Here is a 19918-nt window from a genome sequence, read left to right as displayed (position 1 = left end):
GTTGTCATTTGACTTTCACATTTGGAATACAATATTGCAAACAAATGATTTAATTATTCAAATAGGAAGAGACAACACAAAGCTCTCTTTTTCTCTAACATTTAAAAGTTCAATATACACTTCAGATTTCTCTGCTGAAGATTTTGAATACTTCAGAAAGTCCTCGTCCGCAAATGGTTAACATTAAAACTACCGGGCGAGTGAAATTGACCCACTTCAGAATTTTTATTTTGCGACTATCTAAAATATGAAGACATGTTGGTGAAAGATTTTAAATGAAATTTGTGTGTTTGCACAGATACAAGACTAGAAGACCATCTCAAGACAAATATTGTTCTAATTTTTATGAAAAAGTTGGAAATAAGTCACTTCAACTACTCGGTAGTTTTAGTATTAATAAGTTACAAAGTTACATAGAGATTCTATCCCGAAGAATAATGTTCCGAATGAAAATACCTTTTCAGTCTTCTTGGCGATGTAGCGTCTGTCGACTAAAACTCGCGTCTCGAGACCAGCCAATCGTGACACAGGAGTCAACGGATTCCCTGTTGGGAGTTCCGGTCCTGCAGGCTCTACACAGGAGGCACAGCGAAGCGAGACTCGGCTGCCAGAGCGGAAGTCAACTCGGTGGTTTCGGTTCCGAATTGGAACCGCCAAGGAGTCCGGAATTCAGGAGGCATTCGGATGTGTCAAATGCCAGTTTGAAGGATCTCGAGAAAGTGAGTCAGTTTTACCACGTAATACAAATGTCACGCTTCTCAAGGTTTTCTTGACGATGAAGTTGAATACATTGCAAAAATGATGGTATCATTTGAAACGTATTTATCGATAGACTTCAGTGTTGAGTATTATTTGAATTGTTTCGAATAAGTATTTCAGTAATTTGATATAATTAATAATAAATTTTTAAGTAACTTGATAGAATTAATAATCAATATTTAAATAATCTAATATAATTATACTTAGATAAATTCTTGATCGTTCAATAAATCATACAGATAAAAATTAATTGTTGTTCATAGAAAACTACTCTATTTATTGGAAGGATTATACTTTCTTTACTTGTATACTTTATTCGAATAAATTATTTCCAATTTTATTTAGATAATGAATGAAATTTAGGGCATACGAATATAGAGTATGATACATTAGCAATTATCATCTTGGAATTCATTATGGAATGAGAATATTAACAGTTTTATATATCAACGTAAAACAGAAGTATGAAATTGGTCATTACAAATTTGTATTTCACTTTCAAATGGAAAAATTGAATTTCGTTAAATAAAATTTTATAGGAAATATTATAGGTAAAGTTATTAGTTTATTATCATTTATTACTATAAAAGATGTTATACATATATTGCCAGTACTAAAACAGGCCTTTAAATTCAGAATATGCTTCGAGGAAGTAAATAAAAATTTTAATTAATGAATTAATGAATAGTATTTGCGTATTAATAATATGCAATGTATTCATGCCATTAATAATCAGATGTATTGTCCACAATCATGCTTTCATTGCTTTGGTCGTATGCCAAGGAGTACATACATGGACTTATTGTCAATGTGAATGTCAACATGGGCTACTCAACATGCAATATGGTTCTCTAAAAGTGGACGCATGTTTGTGTTTGTTGCAGGGTGGTCTGTGCTTAAAAATACGCTTCATCATGTTTCCTTTTTCGATGATGAAAGAAAATTTCGATACATTTATAAACAATTTCAAACTACACACTGCAACTACAGCATCAGTTTACTGTTGTAAAATAATTCAAAGGATACACAGTGTGTCACATTTTCGTCGATATCATGCATATACAAGTCTGTTACAACTTGGAAATTTTGTTTAATGAATTAAAATATTATATGACTAATTCGATTGTTTGATCTGTTATATTAATTGTAAACAATTTCACAAAAATTATGGACATTTAAAACATGACACCTATGGATGCACAACACCATGAATTGCAAACATGAATATACCTATTATTAAATAACTTCTATACATATTTATAATAAACAATAAAATTTCCATTAATTAAATTATTTAACATAATATAAAATAAATTAACTTATTTAAATTAATTATAACTGAAAATGCTAAAATAACTTAAAAATGTATTAACATAAATATTATTAATATTAACACTTATAAGAAATGAATAAATAAACAATATTATTCTTTAAGTAATATAATACATTTTTAATCGAATTATAATGTTCTAATTAACGTAATTAGTTAAACTATTAAGTACATACCTACATCTTTTATAATATCTATTTCACCACAATCATTAACTTATTGTTGAATAACACAGCTTGGGGTAATCTGCATGCAATAAAAACCAATCTTGAAAGGTTGCGTGATAAATTATGCTACGTGAAGACTAGTAGAGGATAAATGCGAAAATAAATTAATATCTCGAAGCGTATGAGGCTTTCGTGCATATGCAAATGAACTTCGATATCAGAAACGAAGGAGGAAAATATTTCTTGAAGGAAATTTTCAAGGAGAATTCTTTGAAATATCTTGCATGTAAATCTACACTAAAGTATTGCTCTTCTTTATGTTTCTATCTATTTGCCATGTTAAGCATTATAATATTAAATAAAACATTTGAATATTTAATACTAATTACAGTGTTAAATATAATATAATGTATAATTACATTAGTGAATTTAAGAATTTTTTTTCTTATGCACTACCGCAACTGTAATATACACATTGCTCATAAACGTGTACTAATATACGTATACTAATATTATCGAATTGAATTTAAAATTTTCGTCACGAGTCAGACACGATATTATAAGGCTAGGGGTTAACAATGACATCATTATTTTATTCCTAGGCTGTGTTATTCGTGTATGTGCAGGTAGACACTCGCTCAGCTAAAAGTATGTGTAAGTCACGTGATAATGCTAAGTGCGTACAAAATGAAAGTTTAGCTAAGTTGATTATGAGCAAAGGATAAGTGGTTTTAGATTTAGGTAAATTAGTAGGTACTTTAGTAACTGAAGTACTTTAATAACTACTTTAGTAACTTCACTGTAGCGTGGTAACCGATGTAATTAATATTCACAGTGAGAACTAAAATTAAGAATATTATCTGAAGCTATCTAATATAAGTTGGATTAAATTAGAAATAAATGACATGATATATAATTTAATAAAACATTTTGTGCTCCAGAGAAAGAAGTATCTTAATTTTTAATTAGTAGCGCACAAACGAGTATCATGTAATAAATCTTTAAACACTTTACTTACTGGCAAATATTTAGTATTTTTAAAGACTAACTAATATTAACAACTAACAATTTCTTAATAAATCTTTCACTAATAATATTAACTATAATCATAACTACCGAATTCTCTTAAATAATGTAATACAACTTCTTTTGGAATTATTGTACAAGGAAAATTATAAAATTTATTTTCAATGCAACATTTAACATTAAGAAATCTATTAATGGTTTTCAATAAGAAAAAATAATATACATTCTAAAACAAAATAGATTTCGAAAAGATTTAGAATTACTGACACAGAATGATAGTAAACATCTGTGAATCGATTCATCTCTTACCTATGTAAAGTTAATTAACAATGAAGTTCGGATGAGTATTATAGATGTTTCTGACAATCGCAGTGTAGTGGCAATAAGGAAAAGCTATGCAAATCAGTAAAAATGAGACAGAAGACAGGGGAAGACGGTCAGGTTTCGATCGTAAGGATTTATTGGAAATTGCTTTTTGTTGGTCGAGAGAAAAATCGACAGAATCTCATTTCTCTGGAAACGACTACGGAAACGAAAGAAAGTGGAATGAAATTGAAATCAGAGACGAAGCAGTGACGGCGCGCGACAAGGAGCGGGCATCGCGTTAGGGAGGATCCGGAAATCGCTCGCGAAAGGAACGAAAAAGTAAAAAAAAGAAGGTCGTAAATGAGAATTCTGACTCTTTAAATCTTTACCCGGTAAACAAATGGGAATTAGTAGTCATTAGTGATAGAGGATCTCTCTTAACGTGGGCGGCAAAGGAATCTAAATAAGGATAATTCCGGTTTTTTGTACTCCCATTACTACATTTCAGAACTCTTTCACGCATTCGTTCTTTTGCGATCGTTAAGTAACTGAATATTTATACTTTTTATACATAGAATAACTCTTCTTCGTTTTACTGTTAATTTATGCATTGTATCAATCGAACATATTGTAAAGTGTACTATGTTGTGAATTTAAACAATTTTTCTTAAGAACAATATCATTTATTAAATAAAGGAAGGTATTTCAAAGAAGGACAGCATTATTTATTAAATAAAGAAAAATATTTTATTTAGACAAGAAAAATCTAAGTTAAAGACTAAATAATGATATAGAAAATGATAGTGTAAAGTGTCAATCAAATTGGGTCGTCGGTCTTCAAAGTATCGTTAAGATCGATTTGAAGAACGTTTTTTTTGGGAAATAGCATTTAAAGTTTCAAATATAAGTTAAAGTGGGAAAAAAATGTTGTTTATTTGCTTATATTTACTTGTCAATTTCCAGGTAATATAAGTTACCTACCTTAAACGTTGTCGCATTCATCAATTTGTTTTTCATTGTTCTTTTTTTTAATAATTCTCTCTGCTTTCGATCGTTACTAATTTTTTAACAACGACTATTAACAAACATTAAACAATAGAAATCTCTTTGAGAATGAATGTCGCCATTTTCGAAACATCACAGTTTCATACCTGAGGTACCTTAATTATTCAAGTATCAAAAAACCGATACATAGTTCTCATTTTCTTTACCGTGTATGATTTCGAAGCATAATTTAGTTTCCTCTGTTGAAGGTTTTGAATGTTTTAAAAAAATCCTTGTCCACGAAAGCCTAATAATACTATGGGACTTATTTAACTCTTTGAGTGTCGAATATTCCCAGTCGAAACGTACCGTATGGACGGAATATTTCGTTGCTCATCTGAAGATCGATAAATTATGTTAATTCATACAATTAATTGAATTGTAATAAATTGTAATTTATTATAATTTATTAATTGATTAAAAACCAAATTAAATAATGCTAAGAAACGCGTATATTTATCACAGACACTTATAATTGTTATCACCGCACGTGTGAGATTAAAAAGATCGAAAAACACATACATGCGCCCATAGTCCACAGTGATGACTTCCGCTGGACGCATATACGCGCCCACAGCACTCAAAGAATTAACACTGGAAATACGGAACGTGTCAATTTGACATACATTCATTTTTATGAACTGTTGGTTTTCTAGTCAAATAAAAAATCAGTTTTTATTTAAACTGACAATAGGAAAACACGACGTTTTTCTGGTAAATACAGAAACTCGGGATGTAATGAAAACTACCTGTCCATAGCCGACGTGTGCTCCGATGTCCTTAATTCTGAAGGGGCAAGTGCAGCAAGGAGACACGGCCATTTGCTATGAACGTTAAACGCCTCGGTTCCTACCACTTTTTTTATTATTTAAACAAAATACGACAAAGTAAGATACTAATAAGAAGTTTACTCTATATTCATTCTCTACCGTTATATCTCACTTTATCATATTCTGTTTTATTTGCGATGAATAAAAGTAACGAAAACTGCAAATGAAACAGAATACGATAAAGTGAGACATAACGATAGGGAATGAATAGGGGCGTCGACTCCTTATTTGTACTCACTTCGTTGTATTCTGTTTCATTTGTGATCTTCGTTCACGCGATTCGGCTAATAACAAAAACTGTCGAAACTGATGCGAGGTTCATCCCAAATGGTCGTATCCCTTAGCGCACTTGCGCCTTCAGAATTAAGGACATCTGAAGAAATGTCGTCTGTGGACAGTACATACATATGTCACATACACAGCAAATTTCATCTTATACCACATACGCAATTAAAAATATTTCTTATTCCTTTTTTATAAATATTTATAAATTTTGTAAAATTTAATTAAATTTAATATCGAAATTGTATAAAATTCGTTTAATTGCGTATGTGTTATATGTCACAATATACTGTCATATACTGTCCACAAACGACGTTTCTTATATTATCATCCTTGTGATCTGTTGCGATCGTACAGTGACGTCGACACTGCAGTTTGATAAATGACATAAGATCATTGCCACACCGTTTTGTCAATCGCGCGGTATCGTTGCGTGTTCTTATTTTCTCAAACGTATTTAGTGCCAGTAAATTGTTGAGATTGTTGTGATTAAAATAAGTTCAAACACGATGTAAATCAGACTAATTTCAGTGACTTAATGTACTTAACAAAATTAAAGCTTCATTTCTTTAAAGCTATGCACGTCTCTCTGGGAAAAACAGATTTGGCGCATTTACTTCCGTCGCGTTTGTCTTTGCTCAACGGGCCATTTCAATTTCAGTATCGCGACGTCAGTGATTTTCCGTTACGAGTGACGTCTGTGAACATACGTCGTAAATTTGAAGGATTCCAGCAAATCGAAGGGTTCGACGCGTGGCCACGGCAAAGCGAGCATTTCCAACGTGAAGATGACAATAAAATTTATTAGGATTTGAGTTGAAAGGTTTATGGCCCATCACGTGTAGAAATGGTATTTCCTTCTAATGACACATAATTAAGGACTAAATTACTCAAAAATATCAAAATGTCGATCTTCTTCTACACATTTTGATGATAGGTATTTTAGTAATATTATAGAGCGGTTTCATTGTAAAAATTTGAGACTTGAATAAGGAGTAATGAAATTGTAACAGTTTGAATAATTTAAATTGCTCATTGAATTGGCAGAATATTTGACAGTTACGTTGGGAAATTTTAATACGATGTTTGGATTTTTTATATTTTTTTCTTTTATTGATATAGAAATTTTATCCATTAATTCGAAAATATTGTATTTTTCACTTCTTCGCGAAGAATTTTTGACTTTTAGAATAACTTATTCTAAAGAAGAATAATTTTGAAAAAATAATTTCATCGTATAAGAATAAAGTAAGTTTAAAATGTAGCATACATTAACGATTTCTCGTATATTTGGTTTAAGGAAATTACGTGAATGAAAGTTTTAGGGAATAAATTCTGGTATATTAAAGGATATGATTATTCTATCTTCAAATTGTGTAAAATATCTTTATCTACATAAAGAAATGAAAGTAAATTAAATGATTTAATAAGATGTAATAAACTGTTGGATTTAAATATTACTGTTCTATTTATTTCTGTCCTATTATAAGTTTATAACACACAATTTTATACGCTTGTTCCAAATATTGAAGCATTTCATAATACAAAATTTAGTAAAGACTCGTCACTAATGAGGTTCACGTTGACCCACAACATGAATCAATAATTATTCTTATGAGGACATAAATGATAAAATGGTTGAAATTAATATGCTGCCAAGTAATAATCCAGAGAGTCCAGATAATCTAAATAAATTTGAGTTGCGAAATTGCAGCGTTTCATTACATAATAAATAATGGTATTTTAAAAATCATTTAATAAATTGACATCATTACGCTATTAGCAACAAATTTAATATCGAAATATTAATATAATTCTTTTAGATCTTTTTGAGGAAGTAAATTATATTAGATTTTATGGACATACAGCGTGTGAAAATAAGATAAGCATAATAAAATAAAAATATTAACCAAAGCTATAGTTATTTAACCTTCTAAAGATATTAAACAAAAAATATTTAATTAAATTTTTAGTATGTTAAATAACATACTAAATACATTAGTATGTTTCTATCAGATTCTGATTAAAATAATTAAATAAAACAGCAAAATAAGTCAAGTAAGAATTAAAATGAGAAACGTATTTGAGTGATCATTTGAATGTAAATAACAAGTAAATAAACATATTTAAATAAACTTTCATTTCAATTTCGTTCACTCCAAATCATTATACTATCTGCCACTTATAATTAATTAAATACCTTCATTAATAAAAGCCACTTCGCTTTTACCATCCATTTCAATAAATCACTGTTTAAAAGAAAAAATTCATATCTACATCCTAATAATATATTTAAACCAGCTTCTGACGCGTTAGTTACCACACGAACCTCATCTCTTATAAAAAACAATGATTAATTTATTCAATAATAAAATTTTTAATTTTCACTGTTCTACAATTACATTATTCAAAAATTCATGTTCATGTTAGTCTAACAATAATCGTCATAATCTAATCATTTTTAAGCAACTCACTGTGGCGGTCAATGTATTAATGAACATAATCGTATCAGTACAGACGTAACAATTACTGCTTAACAATTTTCCAGACACATCAGACAATGTGCTCTCGACACATAGCTTCTCACAACAATAAACAACTCTCTCCCCAGTGTGAGCATTGTCACGCCAGCACCTTCACAACTCCATCACGCAATGGTGTCATTCCCTGTGAGACTCTAATCTGCGTATCGTAATGTTATAGTTTCGAAAGGTTGCAGGAGAACGCCGCGAAGACCTCCGATGGGAGAGAGACTTGGATCGGAAGAGCAAGTCTAGAGCAACGTCGCCGGATCGTTACCAGGTCGATAGGGGGCGAGGTGTCAGCTCCCAATGGGTCGCTGTCGAACCTTCTTCTGCTGCTGGTAAGGACACTTGTTCACGGTTCAGTATACTATGTTTTCTCACATTGACATCTGTTTTCCTTATGGTAATAGCATCCCTAGTTTTCAAACAAACTTCCATGAGGAACCGCGGGAACGCGTTATTCCTTATTTGCGACGCCACTACGGGGGCTTCTTTGCGATATACACCGCGACGCGAAGTTAACCTCTTGCCCTACAATATCGTGTCAGACACGTGGCAAAGATTAAACAAAATTTAACAAGCATAAGCATTACTTAATTCTTTCGAATTCAAATTAAAATTCTTCTGTTATCACTTATTATACTTTAGAGTAAACATAGGCATAGAATATGCTCCGAATTTTTCTCTTTTTCCAATAAATTATTAATAATAAAGTAGTTGCATCAATCATGGTTATGAAATAAATCATAAGGCAAGAGGTTAATATTAACCATACCGGTATTTTACGGATATCTATTCCTAGCGTAACTGGTTAAATAACTGGCTACAAAATAAGGATAAACAAGTTCGATGAAAAGTTGTTCTTAGTGGAAATGGAAACAAACAGAAAAAACAAAAATTGAAAAATTGACTAATCGGTCAATACAGGAATTGATAAATGAATGAAGGAATATTCACCGTTTTAAATGAAAGATTAAAACCGATCATTTGATCGATTCGTGGTATGGTTAGTGCTAAGCCTGCTACGGTCCTCGGTTTATGTACAAATGTGAAATATTATCGAAATAATAAGAGCGTATAGAGTAATAATAATTTTATTATAGCTTTTTATTTAGAAAAGAGAGAGAAGAATAAAGCAGACAAATGTAATTAATTCAGTTCAGTTTGTAACGTTCATTCAGTGATTCTCGTATTGTTTCATAGACATTTTGGTAGGAACGAGGCAAAATTCATTAATCCTAGATAAACAAACATTCGCTTATAGACTCTACACATTCACTCCTTTAATATCTGTAAAGAGTGCAAACAAAACTTTGAACACTTTTCTAGATTTTAATTAGAATCTAATAATATATCTTTGATATTGCTTTATTTTGTTTGAAATAAATAGAAGAAATATAAAAGTATATATGATTATTAGTAGTCTATGAGTCGAATGTCTAGTTAGAAGGTAACACTCATTTCACTTTAGTTATCTAGGGTTAATACAATAGAATCTGGTGAATAAGTATTAGTAAGTAGTAATAAATAGACTGTGGATTTTATGCGTATACAATGCACATGATTATTTAAAAGAAAATCAGTCAATCATTAACAGTTAGAAGTTTGTAAATTGAGTTTCATAAATATGAATATGTCTCACTTTATTTATGTGGAAGGGAACGGCTATGTTATTATTAAGTACCATATAATTTTGTCGCGATTAATTCTTCTAAAGTGTAAGGTAATTTTTATGATAATTTTCACGAGTTTTTCACTCAAGAACTTTCACCTTGAAGAAGCAGAAAGTAGCAGAATAAATGGCCTAGTATTTTAAGTCCTCTATAAATTTAGGAAGTTTCCAAAAAGTTGGCATTATCTGGTCACCTAAATTTTCCCGTACGCTTTAAACGAATTAAATCATCAATCTAATTATAAGCCGACAGCGAGCAATTATGTAAATTCACATTTATTGAGCAAGTTTCTAGAATCTTAAAGAAAAAAAACAAAAAAAAACCTTAAAATAATAAAATTCAAATTTTTCTAGTTTACTCTTTTCTGAAAGTTTTTGAGAATTTGCAATTTATGTACTTGTATTTACAGAACAAAACGATGATAGTTACGTTTCTTAAAAACTTTTCAATTAACGTCTATAATTTAAAAGCTACATTTTCAAACAAGAAAAATATATATTAAAGCAATTTCTTTTCTTTTTCCACAAAAGAAAGCTAAAGATATCAGGATCTAAAATAATCAGATACCGATGAATGAAATTTTCAACTACAACATGAGAGGCTCAGTATATGTTAATAGCGTATGTTTTGTGAAATATTCTTGGATTAATTAAAAATTAATATTACAATTACTAATAATCAACAATATTAATAACACAATTAATTAATATTCCAATGAATAATATTAACATTTAATTATAACTAATATCATTAACGAAACTCGAATATTAGTATTAAATTAACTCAAGAACATTTCACAAAAGCTTTTCCCGTTACTTTTCAAAAATCTTAAAAATAGGACTTAAAAATATAAACTCTATAAAGTAAAGCGTTTTGGAATGCAAGCATAGATACCAATAAACAAATCTACAGTCTTACTTATGCGATCATTGATTTTAACACTATATTTACGGACATTTACTGTACAGTTCTGTACAGTACTATACAAGTTTGTTCTATAGTTCTTAGAAAAATTGATATTCGTTAATTTAGGTGTTGCGAATTAGATGCTTAACAGTAGAAAATTAAGGTATAATATATTTTATGTTATTTACATTATGTTGTTTACATAAAATAACATAAAATAACATAAAATAACATAAAATAATATAAAATAATATAAAATAATGTATTTGACCGGTTCGTAGTACGGTTAGTATTAAAGTAATATTTTCGTTCGTGATTTGAACATAACCAACGGGATCGGTGTTTTTGAATGTAGATGAAGAAGACGAACGTCGAAGTCGTGGCCGCTGGTCCGGAAGCTCGGTCCGAGGTCCATCTCGCATGACCAGGCAAAGGTCGTACGACGACGAAATGAAGAACACGGAACAAATGAAGGAGCCTTGCCTGAAGCTTCCAACGATGTTGTCGAGGCGGGCCTCAGCCTACGATGTTTACACTGCACCAGGAGTCGGAGGTCTTAATCCCATCGGCATCCCGGCCACTCAACCAAGGGGATCAATCTCGGCACAAGGTAGAATAGCTTATCCGTTATGTTCATGAAATTAGCATATGTTTCTTGATCTGCAGTTGGCCATGTATGCAACTAAGTAGTTAGTGTTGTTGTACTGTTGTTGAATTTGTAAATGCGAATAAGAAACGATGAATAGTAAGCGAATAAAAAAATCCAATACAAGAATAACGAATAATTTGAATAATAAATGATTGAATAAAGGTTCATCATTTATTTATTACTGTTAATCAAATTAAATTTTATTCGATTAATAACGGTATAAAGTGTAATACATATAAAAAGTAGGTATATACAAGTACATATGTTTATTCATCGAAAAAAAGAAGTTCTAAAGATTGTACTAGAAAGGCTCTCCTAAACCAAAGAACTAGGACTAGAAAATTAGAGCGTTAAGGAATCTAATATAGGAGGTGTGTCAGTAAATGATGTAACCAGGAAGGAAGCGATCGCTCATGCGAAACTAAGTTGGAAATATGGAGTGGAAAGAGATTGGTTGAAAATGGTAATTTTTGTTCCACTTGGAAACGGAAAGTTTATTCGGGTTATTAAAAAGTAACATCTGAAAGTTAAAAAAATCTTACAAGCAGCTTACTTTTAACTTAATTAAAGTTTTATCAAAAATGTGTGCAAATATGAAAAAGTATTTAGCTTGTTACAAAAGTTTCCGGAAAGTATGAGAAAAGTTACATATAAGTTTGAACTAATGGTTTTATTGTTTTCCAAAATATTCTTCTTCAACGTTAATACATTTACCATTAAGTTCTGTCAGCACTTTATAACATTAAAACTGTGAACTTTTACGAAAATAGCATAAACAACTGAATTTCGAATTCCTGAAACTTTTGCAGCAATCTACATAATCAATAGAGACCGAACTAACATAGCATTCATACTTCATCTTCATGTATAGTGAAATTTAAAAAAAGATTTACTTGAAATATACATTGTTTAAATTAATAAGACAGCAAAAGTGAATTTTTAAGTTTATAAATACGTGAACTGTAACGTTCTGCTGTGCATATCCACGTCAGTTTTTATTACGTGCTTGAAATGAGGGCGTGCGTGTATAATTATGCAATACTCACGGCAGAGTGAGTGCATTAATTAATTCCGTTTTAATTAATGATGACGTGTCTAAGCAGCTGATAAATTGCGATTTTCTATTACGATAACGCGACCAGCGGATTTCAATTATTAATCACGTTGTGCAGATCTCTTCAACATCTGTATCATCGGAGATCAAGCATAGCTTGAACGAGCATTTAATAATTTTCAAATAAATATTCTCCGATATGGTCGAAATGAAAATGTTTCTCATGTTTCGACTGCTTTTCAGGTAGCGAAATTTAGCGAAACGGAATAACGTTAAAGTGATAACTGAAAAATTTGTTTTCATTGCTCGTCGAATATTTGCGAAGAACTTCGAGTGTTTCCATTAATTAGAGAATATTTTAAGTTTACTTTTTTTATACTAAGTTCAGTTTTTTTATACTAAAAAACTTCGCTTTTAGCGAGAATTACCATTCTTTTCGCTTTCATCGAAAGTTAATGTTCACGCGTTAATTATTCAATATTAATCCAACATACTGTACTTACCTTTTTAAGACAATTTTTCGTTAATATTTTACTTATTTAATTATTGATTGTTAATATTTTACCATTAAATGATGCTTTAATTCTTTTTGTTCATCATACGATTTTAGATGTTTTAAGTATTTTGATATTTCAGTTTTAGATATTAGAAATAACATTCGCGTATCGTTCCAATTATCGTTCGATTTCTTATCACACGAAATTCTTAATTATTCTCGTGAGAAGTAACGCCAGTTTCAACTAAGTATATGACCATGTTATACTTTGGCTGCAACGGTTATCCATAAGACAGTTTCAAAAGGATTTCCACTCGATTATCTGCTTCATGAGCATTGCAGTCCTTCCGGTAATACAAAAGCTCCGCGGTAACGTAATCGAGTCCTAGCTCCTATAGGAAGCAAAGTTTCTAGTTGGTCACAGCTGTATTTATGAGAGAATCCAAGCGTAACTGTGCTTATTTTTGGTCACGTTGCACGCAAAATGTAACACGTGGACTAACACGAAAATCTTCAGCGTTTTCGGTATTATTTATTCTTTTGTGGCGAAGATAAAAAGAAACAATTATTAATTATTTGATATTATAATTCTTACGTTAAACTATTATCTTTTTGTTTATGCAACTGAATATTTTTATTCGATCTCAATCGTGTTACAAATTACAATTGTTCTCAAGCAATTTGTAGGTGATAGTCAACGTGTTAATTTCTAGCATTTGATGAAATATTAGTCACGTTAACCCTTAACAGTAGAAAAGATTCACTATGTGGAAATGTAAACAAATTTATTTTTATTTCTACTTACTGTGAGTATTTGTTGTAGCGTGTGACGTACTTCCTGTTTTATTATATTAAATGTTCTATCAATGTTTTCTCTACATTTAACCAAGGTCCTCTTGTTTTATGGACAGGGAGAATATAACTAAGAAATTGTCGACTGTGAAGAGTTAATATCTCTAATTCATTTTTACATATTCATGCGCACATTGAGTCATAATTCTTTTATCCTTTATAAAAGGAAAGACGTGCGGTGCAAATAGTCTATAAATTTTGATACTTTGACGACTATACTTTTTATTCAATGTTTAATTGCTAATCATTCCATTGATGTCTTCTGAAAGCTCTTTCTTTCAACTTTAACATATTGCCTAGGTATTAATGAAATAATCGTTACTTCAATCGCAATATGCTATTATATTTATTCAATTTTATTTGTTGAAAAATGATTAATCAAATAAAGTGTGTGTAATTAGGTATTATGTGTATACAAACTCGAAGCAAGTTTAAATTGATTTAAATGGTAAAACAGATAGTAATAATCATGAAAATCTTCATGTTTCTTATTGCAAAATAAACAATATTTTCAATGTTTCGCTTCGATTATTTGCAAAAGAAAAATTACAGTAAATATTATTCCAGCGTTTTGTGGTTTTGTGATTTGATGTTAATATAGCTGCACAGCGTTTTCGTATAGATTTTATTAAACGAATGCATTTGATCGATGGGAATAGAATGCAATCAATCTTCTATTACTTCCTACAATTCGTTCATATTTTTTAATCCGGATTTTAATCCAGACTCTGTGACAGCCATTTCAATGCAGTAACTTTTTTTGTTTGAAAAATATGTAATAATTTCCGCTGAGCGCTTTGGATCGTTATTAATCTGATAAATAAATTTGCGATCGAATTATTTTTTCTGCAACAGGTAACAAAGAATATTTTTAACAATATTCAGTAAAACAACATGACCTGTTGTTATTTCCTTGAATGATATCAGTGATAATAAATTTTCAAACGAACACAAATTCGCCATCTATTTTTATAGTTCTATGAATTTTGTACTATATTCTGTAGTGAGCTGACATTTCACGTAGCTTTTGTCGCACAATGCAAGATTATTAAATTTACTTTCTTTAGTGAACATTTATAATTTTGATCGCCAGTTCAATTAAGATCGTCCTTTGCAAATTGATTTAATTCTACAAAATTAAATTTAATTCTACTAAATGATACTGTATAATTTGGACATCGATTTCATTATCAATATATGGCGATATTTCATTGTAAGTACAATCTGCGGTTTTAAAACTGTTGGTTTCAGGAACCGGTGAATCTTTGATTGCACGTTTCATTGGTTTCCGGCTTACCAGAAATATTTTTAAATGTATTGTGAATATTAATATGCTTTATAACTTTTTAACAAGTTCAAAGGAATATTTCCTTGGTTTTTAAGAAATTGTACTTGTTATCGTTATTGTGATATTTTGTTATTCCTCTTATACATACTTAGAAACTTAAATGAATTGCTGATTTAATTTAAATATACGAAAAAACCAGTGAGTATGGACTTTGAGAAGAATTTAAAGAAATGATTGTCAAAAATCAATGTTAGTAGTGTCTGTAAGCAGTATGTCTGCAATAATATTATAGATCTCAGACAATGAATTTTCTACAATCCAGAAAATCAGATGCGTACAAATTATATAGCATAAAATAATAATATGCACTTCAGATATTTAAAAAATATAATGAAGTTATAAACATTATTGATCTTAGAATACAGATGAATAAAATCTAATAATTATTTGTATGTCCTTAAGTACACATCATTAACTGTACCTTCAAACTACGAAATATTTTATTGTTCTTGATGCTATTATCTAACCTTTTTGTAATTTTATGGAAAAACGCAAGAATGTAGAGTATAATTATAAAACAAAAATCAAAATCCATAATTTGTTGTCCTTCACTAATCTTCTTAATTTAAACTATAATCTCAAACAATGAAATTATAAAGAATTACAAAATAAATAATTTCAAATATAGTATAAATTTTCATAAAACTTAGATTATATAAAAGATAATCTTTGAATAACCCAGTAGATGACTTCGTTTTTAAATTTAATATAATAACATTATTACTTACAATTAGATAACAGAAATAATAATTGTCGAAAAAACATCACTTTTCATTTCAATAAAAGAGAACAGGTTCAGGCAAGAATTTTCATTGACCCAGGTAACAGGAAACCAGTGATGCCGTACGAAGTCGGGGCAGAAGATGAAAGCATGATGAACTTGGACGCTGCCCCAATCTCAGTGCCAGTGGTTTCTCCAGCGGTGGTGACTCAACCACCAATTCTGGTTCCAGATGAGGAACGACGCAACAGACGAAAAGGTTCTCAGTTGTAAGTACCCATCATGTTACAACATACTTGTTAATTCTATATAATAAACTATTCTAAGGTAGCATCTCGATGAAAACATTCAACGACAAGTTAATACACCCCAAACGACACATTGCTTTAGGAATAATTACTAAGTCAAATTTAAAGAGATGCAAAGAAAACGTTTATTGAGTTGAATAGAAAGTTGTATCGATAAATTTAATACTAGAACTATCGTATCAGTCAAAATGACTGGTTTTGATTTTTTTGTTTTGCAATTATAGATATCTTAAAAGTATTGAATATTCGAAATGATCTTGAAAATAAATAGCTTTACTTGAATACTATAATGAATATCTGAAGAAACTGAAAGTAATCTATTGTTACAATTTTTATAGGGATTACATATTAATTGTATTAAATGCTTAGTAGTTCTAGTGTTAAGGGGAAAGTAAATATTTATTTTATAAAAAAAGTAATTTATTTCTCAATCTAAGGTATATTGGTTTGATAGAACTATTTTTCACCTATACTTGGAAAACGAAGTCCTTGAAAAAATTTCGTTAATTCGTAAGAATTGTGCGAACAACATTTTTTATTCATCCCAATATAATAAAATTTGTTACTATTATTTCATGCCAAAACACGATTACACATAAATAAGTGACTTAGGTTATTGATTCTTTGCAATTGTTAGTTGTAAACTTACAATTAATAATGAACTTATTGCTAGCAAATCTATATTTTTTAATGCATTAGAGATACGAAAATAATATCTAATAAAAATTGAATGGTACACGGCAGCATACATTTTGGCTGGAAAGAATACTTTTTATTTTATTACTCCCACATTTTAACGATTCTACATTGAATGAAAGTATTCTCAAGGTTGTTGACAATTTGCATTGGAAAAGAAACCAATTGAATCTCTTCTGTGAAGTAGAGATACTTTAATAAATGAGATTGAGAGGACAATCAAGGCTTACATGGTTATTCTAGCAGCTGAATTGAATGAAGACAGAATAAAATTATACAGGAAAAGGGTGCAGGAAAAGGAGGTCAAACGTGCTCTTCAACAAAATTAAATCGACCATGAAGCGTTCGATAGCTTACCAAGAAAAAACATTGTACCAATTTTCAATCTTCCACCTGGAAGGGGTAGTTATAATGAAAAATGGGATTATCAGGTTTGATTGTGTTTTCCTAGATTAATCGCATGGAAAAATCTTCAAGTAAATCTAGCATACTACAGTTACCAAGGTATATGTACATTGTATTAACGTAAATTTTTCTTAATTTATTGCTTGATCTTACGATGAAGCAAGCTGCGGCGTTAGCGAAGTATTAAAATAATTTTACGAAAATAACTCGGCTTAAACTTGAAAGCCGCGGCAGTGAGAACTGTGTGACACCGACCCGTGAAAGGCTTAAACTTCTAACCGTCTAAATCTCAGTACATGCGTGCTTAATAAAAATGAATCAGGTTTCTATGTAATTTAATGTCTAACGCAACTCTTCAAACGGCAAATACGTTATTAATTCATTTTATGTTTCATAAATTAATTAAATTTCTTATAAATTACAAAAACAACTTGCGTTAAATAATATACTTGTATTTATACTTAAAAAATATGTAATTATTTTTGTCTGTATAGAAAAAATCAATTTATTTGAACGAGACAAGTATAAGATCAATAAAGAAGTTTTTTTATAAGTAGAATACATATTATATAATGTGAAAGGTATATTAAGTATAATAAAGTATTTAACATGTAGTGAAATGATTATATTAAAAACTTAAGTTGAACATTACGTTAATATACAATAATTAAAATAAAATGTTTGGATGTGTGTTTTATGTTACAAAGGGGCGAAGTAATATTTAGTTTTAATGTTATATAAAACGGAACATGAAGGCTACTGCTTAAAAGTTCTAGAATTTCACATCCGAGCAGAATTGACGTACAGTATTTTAAAACTTTGTTGTCTGGTTTTAATCAAAACTTAAGTTTGTTTACGAAATGAGTTAACCATCGAGGGAAATACTATATTTTAAATAGTACTGGTCGAAGTTTCTTTCATTTCATCATATTGTATTGTAGAATTTGCTGAGATCAAGTCAATATTCTTATTTTCTCAATTAAAAAAAAACACAGCCAAATAATTAGTCAGACTAATTTGCCTTATTGCCAATTATGAAAGTTAACCTTATATCACTAATTATGATTATTATTATCAAATGTTTCTTAAAACTATATCTTTTCGTGGCTAATAAAACCGGTAAATATTCAACTAATCGATATATAATCAATTAATCTCAACTTACTGAATTTTTATTGAAATATTTATTAATATAATTATTTTCAAACAGCGTATTAATCGTTTTCTGCGATATTCTATTGATGTTGAGTACGAATATAAAAGTACTAATTTTTCAATGTGTATTTTGAAAATGTTCCCGTTTTTAATCGAAACATCTGCCAGGCATTTAAAGTATAATCCGCATTAAACCGATTTCACATGATCGTAGAAATACAAAAGTACGTGGAACGGTATTATTTTAAATGAGATCCGTACCTTGTTGTTTTAAACATTCTGTACGTTTGAATATCGTGAGGCAGAAACTCGTAACTCTTACGTGGTGGACGTGTTCAAACTCCGTTTCTATCTTTCCTGTATCCCGGGAGGTTCTCTTTCTGCAAACAGAAAGTGTTTTCTCTTTGAGGAAATAAGATAAGAGACCCAATTTTGGAGCATAGAAGAGAACTGAATTTTATTTCGAGGAGAGGAACACCTTGTAAATGTGTTTCTTTACTTATCTTTACGTATTGTATTGCATTTCACTGGCGTCCTTTATATTCTTATATATACATACACTCTCATTCACTAGTGTTGAAATATGTGCTACCTTTCACAAAAGAACACAACGTTTAATTAATATTTTTAATCTTCGACGACTTTTTAATGTTACGTTGGCAAGAATTGAGTGAAACTATTATTATTTACGTTTTATTATATTAAGCTCTTATTGTACTATACATTTTATTATTCGTTAATTCACTACATTTTAAATATGTTATTTTTATCATTTTTGGTCTTTGACACTTTTCAACGTTATTTATTTCATCAGGAGAGAAGGAATTTTGAATAAAAAATGTACTCAAGATTATTGCATCAAACCATTACATGTCTTTTTGACCGAAATAATTTCCCTTTTAGTGAAGATTTCATCGTGAAAGCTAATTATCATCATGATTTCCAAGGCGCAATATAATAATTTCGAGCAGAAAAATCCTATTGCCGGAAACAAGGGACATACAAGAAAGAACAGTAGAAATGAATATCTGATACATTGAGTGGAAACAGAAAATTAATCATATTAATATTATTTTATACCTTTTCACAAACTTTGAATACTAAAAGTTCTTCCAGATTTTTTAACGATTTCAGTATACAGATATCTGACAACAGAAGTTAAGATTAATAGAATTCATTTCGAAGTTAATTTCTCGTGTAGGATTGCATTGTGGTTACATTAAGCCAGTAATTGTTCCGAAGAAACGAAAGTAAGAAGTAACATTATAATGGCAAAGGGTGCATAATTCTCAGGAATCGCGTCGCGAGCACTAAATTGCCATTTCCGCTGGCTGACTGTTCACTCTTTCAATGTGTTCCGCTCTTTTCTTCCCTCGTAAGGATGTG

The 19918-nt window shown here is 30.0% G+C and overlaps 1 protein-coding gene across 5 annotated transcripts in view; it reads left to right on the top strand.

The window, feature by feature from the left end:
- The window catches only part of Fife (regulating synaptic membrane exocytosis protein fife), a 210823-nt gene that overhangs the window by 92308 nt on the left and 98597 nt on the right, over positions 1-19918 (top strand). For 4 of the 5 annotated variants that reach the window (XR_013001417.1, XR_013001418.1, XM_076374247.1 and 1 more), the window contains exons 6-9: positions 465-719; positions 8448-8607; positions 11204-11458; positions 16069-16237. Coding sequence is in view for 3 of the 5 variants with exons in the window: in XM_076374247.1 (XP_076230362.1) it covers positions 465-719; positions 8448-8607; positions 11204-11458; positions 16069-16237 (839 nt within the window). In the remaining 2 variants the exon portion in view is untranslated. The remainder of the gene's footprint in view (positions 1-464; positions 720-8447; positions 8608-11203; positions 11459-16068; positions 16238-19918) is intronic. The other variant, XM_076374246.1, reaches the window with a different exon arrangement.

The sequence above is a fragment of the Nomia melanderi genome, chromosome 2 (genome assembly GCF_051020985.1).
Source record: "Nomia melanderi isolate GNS246 chromosome 2, iyNomMela1, whole genome shotgun sequence".
Lineage (NCBI taxonomy): Eukaryota > Metazoa > Arthropoda > Insecta > Hymenoptera > Halictidae > Nomia > Nomia melanderi.
The sequence above is the reverse complement of the archived record's forward strand: the minus strand, read 5'-3'. Positions and strand labels throughout refer to the sequence as shown.